General features: G+C 43.6%; 1 protein-coding gene across 2 annotated transcripts in view; it reads right to left on the bottom strand.

The window, feature by feature from the left end:
- Positions 1 to 25,447, bottom strand: part of SH3RF3 (SH3 domain containing ring finger 3) — a gene marked incomplete at both ends in the record, with an annotated part of 262,235 nt that overhangs the window by 23,637 nt on the left and 213,151 nt on the right. Inside the window, 4 exons of one of the 2 annotated variants that reach the window (XM_082014120.1) lie at positions 10,739 to 11,043; positions 15,110 to 15,366; positions 18,672 to 18,842; positions 22,945 to 23,045. In XM_082014120.1, the coding sequence (XP_081870246.1) occupies positions 10,739 to 11,043; positions 15,110 to 15,366; positions 18,672 to 18,842; positions 22,945 to 23,045 (834 nt within the window). The remainder of the gene's footprint in view (positions 1 to 10,738; positions 11,044 to 15,109; positions 15,367 to 18,671; positions 18,843 to 22,944; positions 23,046 to 25,447) is intronic. The other variant, XM_082014121.1, reaches the window with a different exon arrangement.

Here is a 25,447-nt window from a genome sequence, read left to right as displayed (position 1 = left end):
AGCTGGTATGGTGCTATGTTTTGGATTTGTGATGAAAACAGTGTTGATAACACACCCCTGGTTTAGTTATTGCTGAGCAATATGTGTGCTGAGCTTACACAGTATCAAGGCCTTTTCTGTTTCCCACACTACCCCACTAGTGAGGAAGCTGGGGGTGCACAAGGAGCTGGGAGGGGACGCAGCTGGGACACCCGGCCTCAACTGACCACAGGGATATCCCATACCTATGATGTCATGCTCAGTAATAAAAGCTGGGGGGAAGAAGGAGGAAGGGAGCGTGTTTGGACTTGTGGCATTTGTCTTCCCAAGTAGCCGTTACACATAATGGAGCCCTGCTTTCCTGGAGGTGGCTGACCACTTGCCTGTCCATGGGAAGTGGTGAATTAATTCCTCATTTTGCTTTGCTTGCATGCATGGCTTGTGCTTTATCTATTAAACTGTCTTTATTTCAACCCACGAGTTTCTCACTTTCACCCTTCTGATCCTCTCCCCTGCCCCTCTGTGGCAGGGAGTGAGTGAGCAGCTGTGTGGGGCTGAGATGCCTGCCAGGCTTAAACCACAGAGGAAGGATAAACAGGGTAAAAATTCAGAACAATTTTCCTAAAATGGAGAAATGACCCCAAATCACCATGGGGAAATCTGCAAAGACAAGCATGACATGCTACTGCTAGGAAGGAGAAATCAAATACACAGATGCAAAATAAGAAGTGACTGGCCAGCCAGCAGCTCTGCAAAAAGGGACATGGGAGATACAGTGGATCACAAACTGGGCATGAGTCAAGATGCTTCTGCAAAAAAGGCACACTTCACATGGAAACATATTAACAAACCCCTTATACATAAACCATGGAAAGTGCCTATTCCATCCTAATTGGCACTAACACGGTCTCAGCAAAACTCTACTCTGAGGCATGGCTCTTTAAGACCCCAGCAAGCTGAAGGAGAGATTAAAGTATAATTGGAAGCCTACAAATCACTACCTGGGAAGAAAGGCTAGGAACTGGGATCAGAATTCTTGAGGACTGAACACATTATTATTTCTCTAGTAGGTGGAAGTCTGTCAGGAGAGCTAAGCAGCTGTTCATCTGGAGCAGGACACGAAGAAGCAAGATTCACTTGTAGCCATAGAAGATTTAGGAGGCATAAAAGGGAATTTTCTGGCCCTAGGTGTATGAAAGGACAGGCATAGATTTCTCGGGGAAGTTGCGGAATGATCTTAACTGAGTGATTTTAAGAAAGGTTAGACAGACATCTGTGGTGGGTGGTCAGCATATATCTGACGTTCTCATGGCTGGTGAATGGAAACCCATCCAGGCCTGCAGGGCTATGAGTCTTCCCACCTTCTCTGTGCCATGTTCCCTGCTGGCCAGCTGTATCTCTCGGCCAGGTTGCATCTAAGCCTGCCAACCAAGAGTATCTGGCTTAGACATAAAACCTGCCACAAAAAATTTTAAAAGTTGGAAAATCGGTTCTTTCTTTTATGTCCTGATCAAAGACTAGCTTACGCGTTTCCCTTGCCACAGCAGGCACCATCTTGTTGATAGGACCTGCCTGTCCGACCTCCCCACCTCCTCTGTCTCAAAACTTAAGATATGAAGAATAACATGATGTTGTACAGGAGGGAATAGAGATCTCTGAAGTCATCTAAAAAGCTAGCTAGTTCCTTTTTAAAATATGCCAGTTTAAACTGATCATGAATTGGGACTAAAAACTACAGTAGGAAATCTAGCTTACTGCAAAATAAGTTGGCCATGGACTCACATTACTTCTCTCTCTGGGGCATCTGGTGATGAAGCCAAACGTCAGTCTGCTGCTTGCGTGCTGAATACAGTGAGCTGTGAGTGAAGGTTAATATTTCAGCTTCTGTAGTCTTAACTTACAGAAACCTACCAGTGAATATGAAACAAACAAAAGATATGCAAACAAGCAAAGCAACAGGTTGAGTTCTGTCTTTATAATGAATTGGTTTTCAAAAGGTTGACTGCTTGACACCCTGTATTAATTGATTACAGGCAGCCTGCAGACGTAGTGTCTGAAAAGCAACTTTTGCATGGTGTACTTTCTGAATTCCTGAGACTGATCTTTTCTCCAGAGGGCATAAAAGGAGCATTTTTTTTCAGTTCTTCAGAGACCAGCACTGACTCCATGTCTTGACTTGGACTGAAGGGAATTACTAGATGCTTAAGACATTCAGTCAAAAAAAATAACAACCCAGACTGACTTTAAAGTGGCTTCACCATTGGCAAAAGAAAAGCTAAGGGCTTGTGTATCTTTCTGCTGCTACTGCAAAAAGAAAAATAAACAAAAATGTACAAAATAAGATAAATATCCCTTTGCTATAACTTGGTTATGCCCTCAAGTTACATGACAAAAACAGAAACATGCCACAGATATCTGTTGTCTGTTATAATGTGCTGTTCCTACAGTACTGATGTTTGTCAGAAATTGCAATTTCGTTTAGTTTATGTAATTCTTCTAACAGAGCTTACTGAAATATTTCTACATGGATGCTAGATATTTTAACCCACCTATTATGCATAAATATAGAGAAAAGCAAGGAAAAACCCAGTACCTGTGTGACTGAAAAAAACCCCATGGGCACTGAAAAGTTGATTATAGCCAATTTTCATAGGGAAGTTCAAACTTTGTCTCCATAAAACAACTGCATTGGCACTTGAGATATTTGTATCTGAGTGAATAAACTCTGTTGCCTCTTGGTTGTTTAAGACTTAAATTCACTAGCTTGTGAATTCTTATTAGGAAAACCACTCAGTAAAGCAAATGAGTCCTGGACACGTGCGAGGCCAAGATGCCACCAACTCTGACACATTGCAAGTTTTTTCATTGTTTTCAAGGCATCCAGCGTCTTACTGTGTTTTTCTGCTGGAATGGTTTCATGTCTTCCTTCCTGGGAGTGGCGGGGCAGTGGCAGCCCCATGCCAGCTCTGGGTGTTACCACTCCAAGGCAGTAAGTGGAAGACAGGCACAGCATTTGTACTCTGTTCATTTTTAACCTGTGCATGGGAATTGAGAGCTTGATGTTATAAGGGAATGAGGGATGAAACCACATTCTTCAGGAACACAGCAGGGAGAGGACAGAAGCTGTGATGGGATGCTCAGCTGCAAAGTTGTGCGGTCTGGAGTGGGGATTGGCCCCTATGATCCCTTAACAGCCAGTACGTGTCAACATCTACCGTCGATACCACAAGAGTGCTTACATTTCACCTGACTAATCCAGGAAGATGCTTGCCATCCCCTCCCACAGCCTGGCCCCATCCAGCCATCTGGTCCTGTGTGATTCCTTCTGCAGGCAGGGGAATGCCATGGGAACGCCAGTGCCGGGATGCTCACACACAGACATGCACTCGCGCACACACACGCCTCCAGCCGTCAGCTTCCAGAGCTCCTTTGCATGCTCTTTCTTTCGTCAGTCCTACTTTCATCCCCAAGCAACGCTAAGGATTTAGTAAAAGCCCATGGTTGCTCTGTGTTATAAAATTAGGTCTCTACAGGTGCCAGCAGAATGCTGTGCCTTGGCATCCAAACAGCTTTGTCTCCAGTTAGTAGATAAACTGAATTTCCTCTCAAAGCTAAAACACTCTCCATCCTTGCCTCCCCTGGATCCACTTCCCCTTATGGCTGCAGAACGCAGCACAGAACCACTTGAAATGGCATTAGAGAAATCCACTGCGGACACTTGAGAAATCCTGTGACAGCACTATGAGGCAGATAAGCAGAGGCGGGGGGAGAGGAGAGGAGAGAGAAGAGGAATAGCTTTTGGAGACTGCTTGGCAGCAAAGTCAACCCTTGAAAAATCTGTGGGGAGTTTGAAAGCATTTCCTAACATCAAAAATACGAAGAAGAAAAAGAAATTTTGATCAATGACTTATTGCCCTTGATCTAAGCAAAAGAATCCTAGCCAGTCAGAAATAACAGAAACCTGTTTTATTGTAAAGCTGAAGTTTTCTGTGTTTTGACAGCTCAGGCTCATGCTTTTGGCTGGGTTATTTGCCAGCCTTAAAATATTCTTCAGTAAGTTGCCAGGTTTTTGTCCTTTCAAATTGAACTCTAACGATGAAGGAGAAAGTGCTGGAGAGATTTTAAGCACGAGTTCTCTGCCCTAAAACAGAACTTTGTGGCCTGAATTCACATGACCAGAAAAAGAGGTTTCCACTCCCTGGCCAAGTTTCTGGTGAATCACTTGCTGGTCACAGAGCCAAGATTTGCTTTCTGGAGCATGGGAAGCAGTGGCTCATTTGTGATGAAGACAGCCCCCTCGCCTTTGTTGAGAGGAAATGGATTAACAGTATGTATTCTGTGCACAAGTCTTGAGAGAACGGAATTAAAATATTCCAGATTAAAGCATCCTTACCAAGGAACAAATTGGAACACACGTTAAACTGAAAAGTCAAATCTGACTGAAAATGATCAGCGAAATGGTGGTGGTGGTGGCTCCAAGATCAACTCAGATGTCTTACAGAGTACCCAAGCAAATTAGTGTCACAGAACTTACTCTTTATCTTTTTGATACAAACTGTTACATTACTATTGCAATGTTACTTCTTCCTAATGCTTTCTACATTAAGAGATACACTTATTCTAAGAATTCAAACCGGGCTCTTCTGCTCTTGTGCAATCATACCTGTACAATTCAGGGGGCTTTCTTAGGTGAACCAGTTACAAAGTGAAAAATATTAAGTAGTTTCATATCTGCTAGGAATACTGAATTTCTCTTCCAAAAATTCAGGGTCACTCATATTGACTTTGTATCTGAAAAATCCACTTTCATCAACTCTGTCCTTAGCTTCCTTTATTTGTCCCAGGCTGACCACTATTTTTGTCATGTCATTTTATATCTACAAAGTCCTTGCAAGTGCTCAGTGCTTCACTTTTGAGACTGATCTTCCATTTTCTGGATAAGGAATTTAATTTCTTTAGTGGATATGAAGTGATAACAAACCCTTTTCATTCAGGGACAAGTTAATATGAGAAGAAGCTGCAATGCAGAGGCTAACAATAAGTCAAAACTGAAGGTGCACTACTATGTAGGATCAGGTCCTTCTGGCAGTTTCAGATCTACCAACTGACAGCTTAGACAGACACCTTTAATATAAAGTAAGGCCAAAGAGCATCTCAGAGTTTACAAAGCCAAATATTCAAAGGGCCTTTGATCTAGTCTCCAACCCTATGTAAAGCCAGGGTGGGCAACTAAGTGTGCAGGTGGCAGGTCTGCACTGAGGGTCATTGCCTGGTGGGATCGGGCACTGGGCTGCAAATCAGGGGAAGGCAGAGGAAGGTACTGGCAGAAAGGGGGAGAGGTTGAGAAGGAAGTGTCTCTGGTCATGTCTATATTGGCACATGAAGCAAGGCCAGGATTTAGCATCAAATCCTGGTCCATATGCATTAACCATTGTGGGTTTGGCTTGTATCAACTAGCACTCTCCCAGGACAACATATGGGTATGGTTTGGGCCACATCACGTCCCAGGACTGTTCTCAATAAGCAGCCTGGATGCAGTCCCCCTATTTTGGACAGAGAAGAAAGCTTAGAAGTGTGGACGCAAGTCATGCAGGGACACTTGCAGGGCCAGAAAACAGGCCTTGGCTTGTTCTTTTTTGTAATGTAGTCCTTACACCAGGATGATGCCAAACATACTGTATCCTGTGAGGAATGCAGCTATTTTGAGCAGAAGGACTGATATTTGAGAAAGTGAGTGACACTGGTGAGAACAGACAGATGTTTACTAATTCAATTTTCACATGTAAAACTGTTGGTGCATGTTCAAAGTCGTTTTCTGAAGATGTGTCTCTTGTTATCTCAACACCAGTAAACAGCGGCCCAGTGTATTTTCCCATTTGTTGTGACTTGCTTATCCAGACCCTCTACATATTCCAGGAACAGAGTTTATAATTTTAAAGCTGCAAATAGATTTTTTCTCTAAGCACACTTGTAAGAAACATTTACTTTTACATTGCCAATTTTCAAATATTTCTATATACTCCAGCTAGGTAAAACATTAAGGAATTGGTGTAACTTAGTGATGAATTAATGGCTTGCTCACCAGAGCAAGCTCTTATTTTCCTCTTTAGCAGATGTTAGGCTAGACATTTTGGAAGAGTTTAATCAAAATCCTCATCAAAAGCCAAATGAGTGGATTTTAAAGAAAGTTCAATTACAGTGGTCAAGCCACCCAGCATGATTTTCTTGATTTGATTAACATAATGAGGAGCACATTTAATGAGAAATGCATTAATTAATTCAAACAAGTGGTTTTATCAGAGGTATTAAGCGTGAGCCCAGACTATGTACAGCAGAAACTATTATAGCAAAAATTGACCAAGGTCAAAGAAGTAGTCATGCCATAATTACAAGCTCTCAGCTGTAATCTACCAGCTGAGCTTGGGCAGTGTCAACATGACTGAAAAAGCAGGGTCTCCATTAAAAAGACCCCCAAAACACACGGGTTTGCTTCCATTCCCCAGCTGGGATCTCCATCCTTTTCTTCCAGATGTTCAGAAGATTCGGGATTGAACTCTCTGAGCTTCAGATGGTTACACATGCTGATATTATTAGGAAATGATGAAGTGAGAGCTCAAAAGACCCCATATACCATCCCTCACCCTTAAAGGAAATGGGGTGTTCCCCATTTGCTCTCTGTTTTGCCTCTCTCCTGTCCCTGTGATGTCTTTGGGACACTCCTGTTCCTAACCTGGAATAAAGTGGCTTTGGGGGATAATTATTATTTTCCTGGTGAAGGAAACCTCCTTCTTGGAAAAGAAGAAAAATTGGCCTCAAGTTGGAAATATTTGAGAAAAAGAAGAAAGAGTCTCCTTCACACCTTGCTCTCTTCAACTGCCTTCTTTAGATAAATGTCAGCACCTATATTCCAACTTTCCCATTTCAGGACGCCTCCCCACAGGCTTTACACAGCACCCTTCACCTCTGCCCTCCCCACTGGCATTCCTTCTCTGGTGCCCCTTGCTATATATCCTGGCATCTGGTAATGCTCTTCTCTCTCCTATGCTGCCCTGACCACTGTTACCTCTTTGACTTCTGCCATGCTCCCTTGCCTTTATTCAGTCCCTGGCTTGTTATTCCTGTAGTGTCGTGCTGCCTGTAGGTGAGCCGCCTTTCTTGCTGCTTTGTGCTGCACCTGTATAGCGCTGAAACAGCTTTGATTTTCAAGTGCTCTACTTCTAAGCCTGCTTGGCTGCCTAAGCACCCTTCAAGCACTGTTGCACAGTGGACTTAAACATTATCTATTGCTCAGTCTTTCCTCAGCTACCACCACCAGCTGGCAAAGGAGAACAGCTTTGAAACCGTTCCCTAAGTGGGCAGGAGGCTGGTCAAGGAGCTGAGAAGTGGAGCACAAGCCCAGTTGCAGATAGGATCCTCCTGGGATAGGTGCATAGTGAAGACTGGCATGGAGGCCCTATTTTGCCTCCCAATAAAGTCAGCAGGAGTATGACAGTCAGACACTATTATTAGGGTGCCTAAATAAATGCAGGTGCCAAGGTTCACCTGCAGGTTTGGAAGTCTGCATCAATACCTTCAAGAAATAAGCTGAAGTAGAGAACTAGATATGCCAATAAATAGACTTAAGTATTTATTTGCTATGTGAATAGAAGATGAGCAGAAAAACAATTCCTGTTAAGCTGAAAACCATAATTTTTGAGATTACTTCTGCCACTTGTTTTTAAACCACAAGGAAACAAGCGAGAATTGGAATTGGAGTCCCTTGATTTTAGAGAAATTTTGGGATGTGCCTATATCTGACTGCTGCACACCTGTGATATTGGCATATAAACATTTGCAGAGAGGAAAGCATTAACAGTGACTACCTCACCAGTATACTCAGCGAGACTGTTCCCAAGGTAAAGACAATTCCATCTTGGAACAAGCAACCCAAATAGCATATACAGACTCACTACAGTAGCTGCCCCTTGATGTCACATTTGGTATCCTTGAGTGGAATCTAGGTGGGAAATCGTAAAACATAAATTGGTAGAAGATCGTATCTTAAAATACTTTTTCACACTGTCTCCCAGCCTGGCCTTCAAGCAGCCAACCAACCTTGCTAAACTTATCATCTGAAGAAAATTTCCCAAGGACTGATATATCTGACTATATAAGTGATAAATGCAAAAATTGCAATTTATCTCCGTAGCCCTCGCAAGAAACATCTTCTGCAACAGAACCATGAAAACCAATGGATCCTCAGCATGTTCATCCCAGAACGTAAACTCCTTCTTCATACGCACCATGTGCCCCCTATACTATAGTGAACTCACACTGACAATCAGTGGGTGAAAGAAAAAAGTGGTTAATAACAAGAGAATGTTTCCAAAACCTGTCATTCTCCCTCTTCTCATTCAGCCCTCATCCTCAAGGGAATCCTACAAAAGAAACTGGAAAGACAAAGCTGGGATTAAAAATAATAATTCTATGGGACAAGAAAAATTGTTGATTCCAATAACAATGCTGATTTTATGGCACATTACAATTTACCTCAGATATGACTTGCTAATCTCAGTTTCTCAGGAGATAATTACCTGTGCATTTCTTCCATCTTGTGTTCAGTAGAGCTGAAGACCTTACTACCGCTCCTCTTACTAACATCCCCTCTGCTCCTTTCATCTCAAAGTATCTGATGGATTACTATAATAAAACTGAACTCAGATAAATTGCTTCTGATGTTTGCTTATTTGGCAGTTTGCTGGTTATGTCACTGCTTCTGGTTTTTTTGCCCCTCTGACTTGTCTGTTTTTTCCTGTCAGGGTACTAGTAATAGATATTGCCCTTCTCCACAGATATTCCTTCTGAGTGTTATGGCTGTTCCCTATTTACCAAAAACCTGCCCAACCAGCCTCCACTTTAGAAATATCAAACGTGGTTGGAGATATAACCCCAGTTCTGATTCCTTTTTGAATAGTTATACAGCTTTTAGTCTGGCATTATCCAAGCTCTCAACTGCTTCAAAGGGATATTTGGGTTGATCTGGATTATGCAAAGGGTAGGATCACAACTTCACTGGCCAAATATCAGTCACTATTTCTAAAAGGAAAGGAAGCATCATTAACTCAGATCTTTCTAAAATTAAGGTGAAATGTGACATGGAGGAGATTCAGGAATATATTGTTCTACACAGGGCAGAGTTATGTAGCGTCCAATCCAGTCAGAGATGACAATTTTTACTGTCACTTCTCTCTGATACTTCCCAGATATTGTACTGGTGTTTAGCAACGCTCATTGCAATCATACAGTATATTATTTGCTTCTCCTTTTCATCCTTGGACCTCAGAAAATCATAACTTTACTTCCCGGCATTCAAATTCAGTAACTTAAAGCTATAACAACTTGGGAAAGGTTAACCAATATCTTAGGAAGGGACTCAGTACAATTTTGCATAGGAAATTTCAGTGTGCAGTCATACATGAATTAAAATATATGGACCTAAAGAATAGCATGCTATGTTTTAGGAAGTATTAAAGATACCAGTACACAAAGCTCTGAGGTAGCATGCAAATCTACCACCTTCTACCAAACACCATACATTTCCTTGGGCTTGCAGAAGTAGCAGGTTTTGTTCTGCTCGCACACCATGAAGTCCTTGATGCATACTTGGAAGTCATTCTTTGAAAACAAGTACGTAAATTTCACATCCAAGGCAGAAGTCCTACACCCTTCTTCTTTCACTGAAAAGCACTCGGAGAAAAGGATTAAAGAAAGGATTTAAAAACTCGTATTCCTCAGCTTGTGAAACTAGGGGTTGCGGTTGTCTGTGATCCTGACCACATGTGAGACCTGCAACCTCATCATAACCATGTACAAAGTAAATGTTTACCTCATATGTGCCTGTCACCACGGAAAAGCTTGGGGAACATACGGAAAGGACTTTTTGCAGGTCCAGAGGAAAAGCAAGCCCCCACATCTCTTCCTCCTACTCAGATACAAACCAGGGCCTGCTTCCAGAAAGTAGTTTATATCAGTGGGCTCTGCCAGGCAGTATGGAGATAACCCTCAGCACTGATAAATAGGAACTGTTAATAACATGTAAACATTTGGTGAAAGCAAAATATTTGCCAAGAACCTAAAAGACTGCGTGCATAAAGCAGCTCTCCATGCTGGCTTTCCTTATCAAGGTGCACCAGGGAACGGCACTCAGGTATCGGTCCCACTGCCGGCTCCTAAGAGATTGAACCTACAGTGCGCCAATGTCCCAATGAGCCGTATTTAATTCCCTTCTCCCCGTTTGGCTGTGCCACTGCAATGGAAGTTTCTGCAAGAAACTGAGATGTTCCTGGAGTGGCAAAACAGCTCCTGCCATGCACGAGCCAGTGTTTTACTGTGCCCGTGCCACCGGCCCTGGGGCTGGTACTGCTGGCGTCTTCTCCCGCACAATGAGGCAGACAGCTTCTGACCCCGCCATCCGGTTTCGATGACCAAGACCTTGCTATAACGTCTTTCTGTACCCCTGCACATTTGCAGATCTGGGTGCCGACCGTCAGGAAAAACACACAAATTCAGCAACTCAACCTCGTTTCCCACCTGTGAGCGGGTAACACGAGAGCACTGCTGGGGACGGGTGGGAGAAAGCATGAAGCATGAAAATAACGTGAGACATGGATGCCCAAGCTGGCAGGTGACGAAAACCAGCTGCAGAGTCCCTCCTCGACAGCCCCATGGGAGGGAGAGGTGGCGGGAGCGCGGGGTGCAGCGGTGGCGCGGCGGCCCTTACCTTCTCATTCTTCCTCTCCTCGGCCTTGCTGGTGGGGCCAGGGGTGACAGGGCCACCCAGGGGCCCGCCGCCCGCCTCGCCGTTGAGGTGGGCCGCGCTGACATTGGGTGGGGTGATGGCGGCGGCAGCGGAGGTGAGGGGGATGAGGGGCCGGGCACCCGCTGCAGGTGGCTGGTGGCCATGCTGCGGGGAAATTGCGGGGTGAGGCCGGATGGCTGCCGCTGGCAGGCGGGAGGGCGAGCTGGGCGTCCGCAGGGGTGAGACCGTGGCGGTGGGCCGCTCCGGGGCTGGCACCGGGGGGTGAGCTGCAGAGAGAGGACAAAGCATGGTTAAGCCCCACATGCACTGCCAGACCTGGCCCTTCGGTGGCCATCACTGCCACAAGGTGCCAGGGCCCAACGGAGAGCTAAGCTCTTAGCCTTAACCCAGGATATCTCAGCCTGCAAGTGTTTTTGTCTAAATCCTAGAAATCCTCCTTCTGCCTATGAAAGGCCTGTCTGCAGTCACCAAATGGTGCAGTCACTAGTCCTCCCTAGTGATGTGACTGGGGAATGGCCTGACCATCCCTGCCCGTGCTTGGAAATAAATAAATAGCCTACTGTGCTTTTAAAATACCTTATCTTGTCCCAGCTGAGCTGTTTGCTGAACATCCAGAACCCCCTCCTAACCTGATAGGTTTTGGAGCCACACAACATGGGGCCTAAAGGGTTAGCCCAGATGATCCACGCTGACTTCACAGACTGCAATTACAAAGGAAGGTCTCTCATTTCAGCCCTAACAAAATGATCATCAGCACATCAGTGTGCTGCGCAAGATGAATTAAGCAGAAATACACCAGAGGATTTCTGAGCTCAGCCTCGTCTCTGCCAGCAAAGTCCCTAAGGGACTATGCAGTGCCTTTTAATCTTGCTTCCCCTGCTGAGCAAGCCCTGCCTACAAGCACTAGGAACCAGGAATTAGCACTCGTCTGTTTAACGGTGACCGCAACACACTGCTGAGGTCACCTCTCCAGGGATTCGGGAGCCTGTTGCATGCTTCATGTTGCAAAAAATGTGACAAATCTCCAGGTCCATTTCCACAACGACGTTGCCTTTGACTTCCAGGCTGGTTGATAGCTTAGGGGCAACTTACATATACCTCCGTTTCAAGTATGTACAGACCAGAAGCAGAGTCCATACTCTGACATTCCCTCACAAATGATTCAATAGTAAGACTGGCTGGAAAATGCCCATTTCACAAATGATTTCAAGGTTTCATAATCTGGTTTAGTTCTGCCTCAGAGAAAAATTTGAACTTTTGAATATTTTCCTGAGCACAACCTACTCACCCACCCCACAATAGCCTCTATTCTGGTCAGTGCATTCACATGGGATGTGAAAATGTAGGATCCGGTCACTGAGCTGTTCTCCTCTGTGGAGAACAGCTCTGGGCAGCTGTCTATTCCCTTTGCAACCCGAGCCAGGACAGCTTCATGGCTGAAGTCTGCTTGAACTACATCCACCCCTGACAAAAAGCTTTGAGTCCAACAAATCAGCTTTTCTTTGACCGAGAAGCATTTTTCTGGAAAATTTCTGACCCTCTCTGATCTGTGGTTTTCTTAGAAATTCATCCAAAGGATACATTTTTATGCAGGACCAGCTCTAGTTCACTCTATCTATAACCAAACAACAACGCTGAAACAACTCAAACCTCTATTTTCTGTTTCTATGGTTAACAGCAGCACCCATTACTGGGGATTCAAACGATAAGGAGTGCCATTAATCATACTCACTAGACCAGCTGAGCACTCCTGCCAGGAGGAAATTTCATCCCCCAGCCTTATGCCCTACTATCCAAAGCGATACTGAACATGATGGGCCAGTGATCATCAGATTAGCACCTCCAAAGTTTTCACGATTCTCCCTCACGGTAACTCCTTGACTCTGTAACATCTTTTTTTATTAATGTTGCTCATAGTAAATCAACCAAACTACCATTAACCAGTCTTGATTTTGATGTTATTTTACCATGTAGCATGAGGAAGGGCCTTTTAAGTTGTTATTACAGATACCTTCGAGACTATTCTTACTATTAGTTACCATTTCCTCCTCCCTGGATTACCAAGAACATGTACTGGAAAGTGCAATTCCTTTCCAGAGCGCCAGACAGGGCACCACTGGTTATCTTGAAGCGATTCCCTCCTCCTGATTTTCCCATTTGGAACCAGTGTGATGAGCAGCCACTGCTGCCAGAAATCTAATTTTCCGGGGTGGTTAAGCTTGCAGGGTCAAGGTTTTGAACTACTCATTGTAGGGAGCAATGGCTTTCCTAAATTTAGAGGAAAAGCACAATAATGGAATTTCACTGCATGGTACCTGAATGCAGAAGACTGATTCGATAATCATATTAGGCACATTACTCCTTTCATACAGGACTTGGTGTTTCCAGACGCAAAGGAAACAGAAAACATGAGAATCAGTAAAATAAATGGCCTGATAAAAAAACCCCAAACAATTCAACTCTGAAAAAACAACTCCGAGCAGAGCTCTCACTGTAATTTCATCTGCTTACTGTTACAATGTATGCCGTTGCTCTGGGATCTCTGGATCTGGACTGTGCTGCATCAAACATGCTATTAATTAGCAATGCTCACTGAAGGCTATTTTTGTTCTACACCACTCGTATTTCATTTTGGGTGTATTCCTACATTAGTGGCCTTGTGCAAAATTGATTTGTTACTCATGTATATTGCAAGCCAACAGAAACGTGATTTGAATACTGTGCCAGCTTGCCTCTCTTGGAAAGCTTTTCCAAAAGTCAGTGTGCATTGCCCTGTCTGCAGGACTAAACAGACCCTTTGAGGGGCTCTGGTCCACAGGGAATACTGGTGAGAGCTTCCATTATAGAGAAAAATACTGATAATCATGACAAATTTCCTTTATTTATCCTGGCAAAGATTTATTTAATTAAAACAACAATCTTATGAACTTTCTGGAAGGGCTGGAGAACTCCTCACTTAGGATGTTTTGGAGGAGCTCTGTGGTCCCTGAATCATCCTGTATGCCAACTCCTTGGGACTTGAAGATGTCAGAGTTACCTGGAGGAGCAATCTTAAATCAGGGAAGCTGCTGGAGGTGTAGCACAGCAGTGCCCTGGAAGGAAGGTGTGGAGCATGCCAGGTGTGTGGAGCAAAATGATCTGTCACCTCAGTTTCAGGGGAGTCCATCTGCCTGTTGGCATGGGCACAGGAGGCACCAGGAGCACCTGAACACTTCCTGAGAGAGAGCCTTGCCGAAGAGAGGACATTTCTGCGTTTGCACTGTGGGAGCAGAAGGGCTTTTGGAAGGGTGTGACTTGAGGGGAAAGCAACACTTTCTGAACTAGACAGAGGATAAATCGATTATTCCCCAGTGTGACACGGATGCCGTGTAAAGTCCTGCCACTGTTTGTTGAGCAGAGGATTCTGCACTGTTCAAGATTCAGATTCACATGTATTTGATTACATTTTCTTCCCTTTGCTCTGGACTGTGTAGGAGGTGAGATTAGATGGTCATAATGGTGCCTTCTGGCTTCAAAAGGTATGAATCCATGACTTACACTGTAGTGTATTTCTCACTTGTGCCTGCTCTGTTTTGCATCTAAGACCTCAGTTTTCAGCAGTCACAGTCCTTACTGATCTGCCTTTGTAAACACAATGGCTCACATCCCTATAAAATATCAGAAACAAAGTGTTTTAAATTTCGCTATAAAGTTCCACCACAGGATTTACTTTTACTTTATTCAACATCAGGGCTGTTTAACATCAGGGAAAGGGGAATAAATTGTACTCTAGAAAATTGTGCTGTACATCAGAAAGGGAGCCTAGAAAGAACAGAGGCCGCCTGGTGTGAGAAGCTCTTATTCTCATTTCAAAAAGGTGGCAGTATTTTTCAGATCTTTTGCTTTATCACTAACACCAGGTCCTGTTCTGCCTAATAAATACCTTTCATCCCTGAAGCCCAACGAAATGCTTCTTAATTTTAAGTTGTGTATTACTTTGCGATAAAGGCAGAATTTTTCCTTCAGGAAGCCAACCGGACTCAGAACTGTTAATCTCCTCAGTATGCAGGGTGCTTGCTTTCACTCAGATAAATTGTATAAATATTTGTAAACACTATAATCTATTTCAGCTGTAGCAACAGAACAATCTGATAAACACAACGTGGTTCCCAGAGATCAATAGAAGCCCATAAATATTACAAGCAAATAAAACATACTCTATTCCACATTGACTGAGCTGTGACTAAAACGAGAAAGCAAGCTGCAGGGACGGGCAGATTCGAGAGGCTTGTGCTCGAGGGGTACGACATCAATCCCGCCGATGCAGAGCGAGCAGCACCGGCGGGCGTGCACACATACCCATCTGCATGGTGTTGCGGGGCTGGCTGGCTGGCTGCTGAGCTGAATACCTCAAGCAGTTATTCAGCTGCGGAGAGGCCGCCTGTAGCTGGGGATGCGTCTGAGGTGCAGTGATAGGAACAACCGGTCTGACAGCCGTGGCGGCGTTGGTGTGACCAGCCCCGATGGGGTGGATGGCTCCCGGGGCTCCTTTCGTTGCCGGAGCTCCCCCAGCTCCACTGTTCCTGGGCTGTCCGGCTCCCACTGGCACCCTGCATAGAGCCGAAACCCAGTGTCAGCATGCTGCAGAGATCCCAATACCTAGCCACCATGCTGATAAGCACCCCCAGTTATTCAGGGGGTTCAACGTGGTACCCTCTCAGGTGTTAAAGTAAACCGAGATATATATGTACGTATTTATCTTTTATAGGACACAGTTGTAAGCATGCTGGAGTACATTTTCACCCTCTTATCCTGTGGGAAGAAGTGCAGGGTAAAAATGGAAAAGATAATTTTTCTCATAACTTTTTTTCTTAAGCTGCATTTCTGTCTGAATAATTCCTAGTGAAATCACAAATCTAAATTGAGAAGAAATGGGTATCTCCCAAATGTCATTTTGTGTGCCAGAGGCTATTTTACAGGCACTAATGGAGTGATAATTAAAACAGACTCAGAGATCTTTTCTTAGGACCAAACCTGCATACAGCCCCACAGGGAGAAAAAAAGATGGATACCATCAAATCTCTGTGTGGCTGTTGAAGGAGACTGAAAAGCAGCAGACTTGGCAGGGCTTGGCTTGGCTGAACACTACCTACCGCTGTAAGTTAGCCCTAGCTTAGACTTGGTAAGGAAATGCAAAAGGGAAGGGAATGCAGCTGATCTAACTGAAAAAGAGATCCAATCAATAATCAACCCCTCTTTTGCTGCTCACTTAAACTGTATGAATAGTTTGTATTTCATCTCAGTGCCTGGGTAGACCTCAGAGGAAAGGAACAAGGCTCTTTCTCCTGTGCAAGGAGTTCAGCCTGGAGCAGATCTTGGTCCTCTTACCACTGAGCTAGAAACTCTCTGACTGGGGCAGGAGGACACCAATGGACAAACTTAGCTGCTGCTCAGCGGCTCTTTCTCTGAGTTTCTTACTCAGGTCCTTGAGTAATTTCCTTCCCCAGCGGTAGATGCCATGAAACAAAGGGATCATTTTGTGCTGTTCTCCTCTTCCAGGCTGCTCCATGTGCCAAGGTCCTCCTCCAGGAAAGGACAGCAGAGGAGATATGATTCAGAATAAAGTATGGTGGAGGAAATAGAAATGAGACAGTGCAGGAGGTTAGCAAGGGAGGAGAGAACAACAAAAAGTGTACAGGACCAATCTATGGGGGGTGGGATTGGGAGAACTTCTGGGCCCCCAAAATTATTGTGTGGGAACACAGAGAGAAGAGCACAAAAGAGGAGTATGCTGAACAATCTGGTCTGATTCAGAGGACAAGAAAGACATAAGAAGCAACTCTAAGAAAAGAATGGAAAGGAGAAGAGCCAGAAGAATGAAATTCTGATAGAAAGAGACCAAAACAGAGTCTGGAAGATATGGTCCAAAAGTGTAAAAGATAACCACCCTCTCTGCCCAATCCTCCAAAATCACAGGAGGAAAAGCACCGCTGTGGTGTCATAAAATCCTTGACTCATCTCATTGTGCAAAGTTTGCCTGGATTGTATTTTGCTAAATGAATCTGTGTGGTTTTTTTCTTCAGGTTTTTTTTTCATCAGCCTCCAGGTAGGGAAAAGCTGGGAATCCCACCAGATGGAAATCTTGACTGTCTGTCATCTGCTGTGAAGAGCTGGCAGGGTAGCGGCAAGATTCAGCTGGAGCTGGTTTGGCCATCTGCACTAGATTGAGTTTGCCAAGAAAGCACACCTAATAGTCCACTGAGAGCTGTGTTCAGGTAAACATGCACACCAACAGGTACAGAAATTATCTGTGACTCCCACAGAGCTGGATAGATGTTGGACGTGGCAAATTTTCTCTGCTGCCCTGTGCCTGTCTGTCCATCTAAAGCATCTTGTCCTTTTTCCATCATGCTCTGCTCACACATGTGCTTTGGCACCTTATAAATCTAGTTCAGAGTTATTAAATTCATGGGCATCTTCTTTTTCTTGGGTTTTGTAGGGAGTGGCAGAAAAACATGTATGAATCTATTCCTCTGCTTTGCTGTCAAAGGGGAACAAAGTAAGTTGAAAGTGCAGCAAATAGGAGATTTTGTTGCGAACAGATTTTTCTTGCTGTTCTCACTGAGGGTGATTTACACAGGAACTTAATTAGCTCACAGGATCATAAATATAATCATAAAGCTGCTTTTGGGTTTTGTGGAAAGCACTTTTGCCCTTTAGCACTTCTCTCTGTCTTGTTCTAGCTGTGACATGCTGCATTTAATAAAGTCTTGCTGATTCAGATCACCAACACTTCAGCATGAATTTCTTTACTAATTAAGAGCTGAAAAGGCAAGGAGTGAAGGCAGCCAAGGGGCTCTATATAATCAGGTAAATACATTTAGGTTGGTGAACAGCAAAGACCCCATGAATTAATGGGTTTTTTTTGACTGAAATGCAATATTAGGACTGTCAGCAGGCTCAGTTGTCTAACCTTATTCTAACCTGCTCTTAACTGTTGGTCTTGCTCAGTCCACATATTACAAACTTGACATAAACTGAAGCTGGAACAAACCTGGATCCATTTTTCAAGATCAACACTTTCTGAGTTGTGAGGTGCCTTTCTCTGGAAAGGAGTGAAAGATGGTGGCGACTGTGTGCATGTGGGAGGAGAGACTGAGAGTATATGAGAAGGAGTGGGTTCAATTTGCAAAGCCATGGTTTCTCTAAAGGAGATATGGGCAAGTGGGGCAAAACAGTCTGGGACACACTGATGAACCTTCCCCCCAGCTTGAAGACTATTTCAGAGTGGGCTCTAGATCAGAAACACCCTTTTATTTGGTGATGTCCAATACTGAACTCTGACAAATGCCATTCCTCCCCAAACATGCTATTCTTTCCTTTTCTTATCTTTTGCAACTGAGACACAGGTAGCTAAAATCAGACAATTTACTGAACTCTCCTACCACTTCTGGATTTTAAGAGTTCAAACATTAGTCCTGATCCAAACAATCCAAGACCTTTGATTTAAGAAAAACAAAATCTACATGAGCAGCTACTGAAAACCAAGACACGTACATTCCTTACTTTGCTTATTCCTGTTACATGTCCAATAGTTTTATAGCAATAAAAAAATCATTAGCCAACAGATTCTTTACAGTACAAAAATCTGGGCACATCAGACTTTGTAAAGTCATGGGTTGTAAATGCCATCATCTAACACAACTAGTGAAGTCATCTGAGAACATGGATAACTCCAATACTGCAACCAGCAAGTTTCATTACCCAAGTCTGCAATGTACAATGTTGCCGCCAGAAAATTTCTGGAAAGAGAATGTGATTTAAAAGCAGAGCTACGTTTGTTTTAAGCATCCTCCGGATGCAGATCCCTCCCAGTCCCAGCTCAGGCATATCCACCTTGGCCAGTGGTCCTCACCTTGAAACAGGCGTCACATAGTTGCCTGGGAAGACACCAGACATACCACTCCTCAGAGATGTCCCCTTGAACCAGCCATCCTGGCACTTCTCAATGACCCGGTACATCTCACCTTTGCGGAGCTCCAGCTCATCATTCTTCTGAGGCTTGTAGGCGTACAGGGCTAGGTAGCTGTGGGAAGAGGTCACACAAGAAGAAAGCACACAGCTGACATCGACAACCGCCTGTCCAGCTTCAACTCCAACCCCACAGAGCAGAAAGTGAGCAGAAACACTGCTCAGAAATGATGGTTAAAAAGGGACATCATGACAGTGCACCAAACAAGGAACGGCAGAGACAAGATCAAGCTGATGATAAGACAGTACAGGAATAACTAATCAGATTAAAATTGGGGGTAATTTAGAAATTAATAGGACATACTTCTCACCCAGGGCACAACACTGGCAAAACACTGCCACAAAGTAGCACTGAAGTTAAGAATTTAGCAGCAGTTTCAGAAGGACAAGGTAATTAAAAAGACAACCAGAGTAACGAGGGCTTGAATGGGAAGGCTTTGCAAAGCCTAACATCTGGATGAAGTATATATTCATATGCTTCAGGGTGCGAGCCGCCTCTACTATGGATTTTCAGAAGAAACTTTTCTTACAGGCTACTTTAATACAAGTTTAAGGCAGCCTTTCTTGCAGCTTTCTTGATGCTATTTATGCTGGCCAGTTTTAGAAACAAGACACCGAACTGTTCTGATCCAGTATGGTAATTCTTGTATTATGTGGGTAAAACAAAAAGTGACAGTGAGCCGAATTCTGCAAGGGGATTTCTGCTTAAGCAAGCAAAGTGGTAGAATTTGGCTTTGGAAGTTTTGTATGCAAGTATACTAATAACTATTTAATCCAGGACCCAATATGTAGAACTTTTTATTTATTTAATTGCAGCTTATATTTATTCCCTTTGTTTAGAATCTTTCTTTTTATCTCTCTTTTGTTCTTCCATTACTACTTCAGGGATGTGTCTAATGTTGTGACATGACTACAACTTAATTTCCCTGTAGGTATTCTCTCTGTTTAGAGAGATCCTTGCTGAAAATTAAGAACGATTGCTTGCACTTTGGTGAATAATGGAAAGTTGGGATAGGATAGCAAGAATGCACACACAGAACAACACTTTCTTTGTAAATACCAATTTTAATTTGGTACTGTCGCCCTTCTACAAATGCAAAACGGGATTTCTGGTAATTCTTCATCAAGGTTGTACTTTCTTGAGTTTTTTTGCTTTATGCATTACAAGCTGTGCAAAGTGACTAAGGCAAATCGGGAAACACCTAAGGAAAGTGCATTTACACTACAAAGTGCAGCAGAATGCTCTTAGGCTCAGGGGTGGGTGAGAACAGGCTTGCTGCCCACCTTACAGCAGTGAAACAGAGAAATAATGAAAACTGTAACCATTGTGATTGTAGGCTTGCAGCAAATAAAAATGATCTATGGCTTTTTACTTCTGCTATCCAGGAAATATAATTGAGGAATAAATCCTGTTAGTTTTCCTGATTCTATTCCTTTATGGTACCAGTAGATTTTCTTATTTTTATTCTGAAGGCAGTAAATAAACAGCAGTAATAAGCAGAATATGAAATATTTGGTAACAGCTCCTTGGGGCATGCTTAGGCTGATGCGCCTGGCTCAGTTTACCATGTGCATGGGGTACAAAGACCTAATCAGAAACTATATTTCATTAGTCAACAGATGGGAGAAACCATCCTGCATATCCTTTGTTTAGCCTATATAATCAGGTCATCCTGAGCAGGTCTGTAGCTGTTCACCTGATGGAAAACATGAGGCTACATATGAACTGAAGAACATTATCACCCTGACATGAAAAAAGGTTACATGCTCCGGCACTAATCCTCCAGCACAGTGCTCTGCTAGGACATAACAGAAAGTGCCAAGACTGTACTCGCTCCAGGGAGCAGAAAGTGCGGCTTTAATTACCCCTTTTTAAGTTGCTGCTTACATAGGGCTCACATTCAGAAGCTATGGGTAAAGTGGGGGGTCAAGGACAGAGCATTTTAGATAGACTTACTTAGGGCTAACCCTTACCCTGAGAGGCTACATGCAATAATGTAATCTACAGATTAAGCTGCTGGAAGAAAGTGCAAGGAAAATTACCTTAAGTGGACCATAGGCTGCCTTCCCTTGCAGCTATCTCCAGCTCTTCTACTAGTTTCTTTCTGTTTCTCCCTGCAAATTCCCCCAACTCAGCCTCCAGTAAGCCTGAATAAGCAACATCACGAAGAGCCTAAACATCCTCCGGAGAGAGTAGCAAAATCCTTGCAGAGACTAAAAGAAGGTGTACAACAGCCCAGCCTGGGCTCCATGCCAAAACTGACCAGTCTCTGTATGGCTAAGCTGATGAGAACTTGTATGTGATAACTACATAGCCTGACCCCGGGACAACGCAGGTGATCAGTGCTTTCTTTGTGGACCAGTGATCCCACCACCTACATGGGGCAGTGAGGATGCCTCTCCCTGCGGGTTTCCTCTATCAGTCTGCAAAGAAGCAGGGACTTCTCCAAACCTAGTGACAGGCCCAGCCTGGGTCCGCTGTCTGGCCATGGTTGGCATGCCAGCCCCATGGGGACAGGCTTGCGCCCTGTGTGTTGGCAGAGCTGGGGCTGTGGGAGAGCTGGCGGGACACCTGCTCTCATACATGGCTGAAAACAATTTGAGTGCATGCAGCTTCCCTCCTCAGAAAGCATTTCTGGGCTTTTCCTCTTGCAGGGGATCACAGCTAGTGGTCCCGTTTGCTGAGGCAGATTTTTGCCTTAAGCCAAAGCCATCGAACTTGGACACATTTCACTGTTCTCTAGATTTTAGGTGTGAAACTTCACCAGCAAACTCTCTACAACTGAGGAAAAAAGTGTTAAAACAACAATCTGAAATCTTGCAAAATGTAATAGCAAGTTATTCTGGGCTACGTGAAACAGTGAGGCTAAGGGTTAGGGAGAATGACCTAGAGGAAGCCAAAATCTTTATTAAAAGTTCCCTAAAAAAGGCCTAAGCAAGAAGGTAGCTCATGTTCCTGGCCTTGGGGAGCTGCCTGTGACTCTATTTTAACACAGAAGACCCAGGGCTCTGCCTAGGTTGTACCTCCCCAGTTCTGCTACAGCTTTCAGATAACGCCTCCTCTTTGACTGGAACTTGGCTCACAAATGCAAAATCACAGACCAGACTACGAGGCTGCTTCACAGGGGAGACGACAGGAGAAGCATGGGAGGGAGAAGGGGAGGCTTGCTGAGGCACAGAGGCAGGGGCATTGCCAGAGAGCTGGAAGATGTCCTGATTCAGCAACTAAATGCTGGAAGTACTGCCAGTTACTGTTTCCTAGTTTGAGCAACATTTAAAATAAATTTGTGCCCCGCTATGTGCCACACAGGCTGCATAGGGTGACCACAGGTTGATGATGAGGTCTCTCTGTGGGGCAGTCAATGATATGCAGTACCCCTCAGGTATGAAGAACTCACCTTAGTAGCCAAGAACAAATTTGTTTTGGTTCTGTTCCAAGTCCCCTATTCTCCTTCAAGCACATTTTCTATGGTATTTTAGGATTTATTTGTGAATTCAGACCTTGGTTTAGTCATATCATAAAACCCTAAAATAGGTGGTACGCATACTTGTGTGTGGCTATATAGTTCTACTGCTTTCACAAGGTGTATGTGATGAGAGGAAAGGGTTCAGTTGTTTAACTAGACAGGTACCAGATAAACCAATGAGGTTAGAAGAGATTTATTATAATGAAGTCTACCCTTTTTGTTCTGTACCTAGTCAACCTTCTGTTATTCCACACACTCTTCAGTAAGCTCATATGTCCACAATACACTTGCACTTTAGAAATTCGTTCATCACCTTTGTTTATGGCAGTGAAAAAATGCAATTGGATCATTTTTTCTAGTTAATAATGAATGTATCAGGTGTTTGATTGCATGGGACTACGTCTTTTAAAGAGCTTTAAATGAAGGAAGAAGATTTTCTGTAGCTGAGAGGCATTCCATTTGCTTCACAGTGATTCATACAGCAATAATAAATATACCAGGAGTCTAAAAGGGCTCACAGAGAAAGGGGGAAGTCTTGTCTTTCTCTACTCATTTTTCAATTTCAACAGAGGCTGGGTCATGTATGAAATTGCAGTCTCTCTCTTCTCAGAATGCTCCTGAGCTGAGAGTCACGCTTTCAGATTTCAACTGGAAACAAAGAGTATGCAGTGACTGAGATGAGCTGCTTACATATTGAGGGGGAGCTGGACCTTCAGTGGTGTTCCCTGATCTCCAATTATTGCACTTGTTCTGGGACCAGCCACCGTGGCTGTTCCAGTCGAAGAGGAATCCTGAAAATACACAAAGAAGAACATATAAGGATTAAGACGAAGTCCACCGTTTCCTAAAATGCTATGGGGTGAAGGCACAGAGGAAAAAAATAATATCTTTTATCAATTCCTAGACTTTCTAACTTCATTATACTGTATTAAAAGACATCTTTTAGCCTTACACATTCCAAAAATACATTTCTGACACAAGGGATATTAGGTTATTAACAGCATTTCCATGTACCTGTCAGAGAAATTTAGTTGTGCCTTGTGTGCAGATCTTAAAAGTTTTAGAACGCAAAACTACTTAACTGCTTTGTAAAATCAGCTCAACATGTACATCTCTGCAGTAGTACCTTCTTTGGCAAAGGTAACCTTTTCCCTCAAAAGTTTGTTTTAAAATTTGTACTCTTTTAGTTAAAGGTTGTGGATCTATGAAGAAGAAGATACCATTCAATTTCCAAAATGCAGTCTCATTTCTGCAAACTGTTTTTATCATCAGGAATATTCTTCTCCATAAGAAAAAGGTGACAACACAACCCATAACAGGAGTACCTCTAAATGGAGAAAGTAGGAGTCCACGCCACTTCTACCACAGCAAATAAATCCCCACTCTCATAGAGAACTGGGCAGATCTTTTCCAGTTATTAATGTTGAGAGGCAATTCCAAATGTAATCGTTCATTTTTCAAAGCTTAATACTCAGCAAAAGTATGTAGGGCAAACTCTTTTGAGTTGTCTCACCAGAGCCCTCATTCATCCATGTCAAAAATGAATCCTGACTGGAAACTTCTCCTGAAGTAATGCCAAGGCCTGTAGCAACACATCTTTGCTGCAAAGACAGGGCAGAGCTGGGCTGATGGGACTTGTAATGGCTTACTTGTGCAAAATGTTTTTTTAGTAAGTTTAACTAAATGCTGCATGCACATCCACATGCAGAATGGCTCTACAATGTAGGATCCAAAGTTTATGCACACATTGCAGGTTCAGACAGAGCCTGTTACGTAATACAAAGATTCTGAGCAGTTCACAGACCCTCAGAGCAGCTTTTCTGTTTGCAAATGCTATCTAACAAGCAGTAAATACTGATTTATTTTGGGAACAGAAACATAGGGACATTTTTTGCACTTACAAATGACACCGAATTAAACCAAGACACACATTGCTACTTAATTAATGGATTTCAAGGCCACCTCATTCCAAAGAAGCCCACATAATTATTACAGTGTCATGTCTTGATAGTGCATTGTTAAGCTATATTGCATTGCTGTATATTAACATAATATCATTAGGAAATCATGCAGCAAAATATGAAGACATTGCTCTGTGGTTCCATGGCTTTTGGCAACAAGAAGCAAGCTGTCTCCTCTCTCACTGACATCTACGCTCTATCATGAAGTTGTAGTGACAAGTACATCTCCTTTTTCTCATTATTTCCCCTCATTTTCTGGCTGCTTGCTCAAACAAGGAAGGTTCCAGGCAGCTCCTAGTCCTATGTGTAAAAGTAAGCATTCTTTCCAGTTCTGTGACTAAGGCTTTATTAATCCTGCCTGTCATGTCAGTGAGATAATATCAATTTACAGAAAAAAACCCCAACCCACCCAAAAATGTAGGGATAGTTGAGAATGATCCCTCATTTGTTATTCTGAGCTGGTTAACGGGGTTAGGGATTGCAGAAGGTGCTGGGCAGAGAGACCTGACCACTGCCTCACCCAAGAGGTGAGAAATTGGCTCCTTCAAACTTCTTCATATTGTGCCACCAGTGTACGCCTGCTCTGAGCTAGAGAAATTGCCTCCAAGAAAACAGAAAACAGATTGGTCCCCATCCTTTTCTGGTAGGACAAACCACTTTGTTTTCACCTCATGAAAAACCAGAGCTGAGTGAAGAGCCTTAGGGTGCAACCGTAAAGGCAGAGAAGCTCACAGCTGCGTAAGACACATGCAACTCCTTCCTTAACTCCTACGAGCCTCTCTGCACACCTCAGCAAAGGCAGAGTTTGCAGAGGTGCTGCTATCCCAGCCAGGAGTGCCCACTGCAGGCACCCTGAGCAAAGCCAGCCCAACTCTGCAAAGAGACGGGCTCAAGCCCGGAGAGCAGCGTAGGGGTCTAAGCATCATCTATTTGCCTGTTTGCATTGACAGTGATGGCTTCTGTGTCTTCTCTATTACTGGAAGCATGAGCCCAAGTACTTTCTATGCGCTATTACGCTTGTACTAACATACAGACCTAGGGATTAAAACATCATGTAATTGCCATTCAGTGTTGCTAGATGACAATGTTGCTTTCTTCCCTTGAATAATCCCAAAGAAATTCCCATAGTCTTGTATGTTCTCTATCCATCTGACATTCAGTTTCTTGCCTATGGCCTGTTACTGCAATATTGCTGCATCTGGTGCCAGCCAGGACTCTACAAACCGTTCATT

Source organism: Phaethon aethereus, assembly GCF_964289735.1.
Source record: "Phaethon aethereus genome assembly, chromosome: 1".
Lineage (NCBI taxonomy): Eukaryota > Metazoa > Chordata > Aves > Phaethontiformes > Phaethontidae > Phaethon > Phaethon aethereus.
This window is presented reverse-complemented; position numbering and strand designations above follow the sequence as displayed.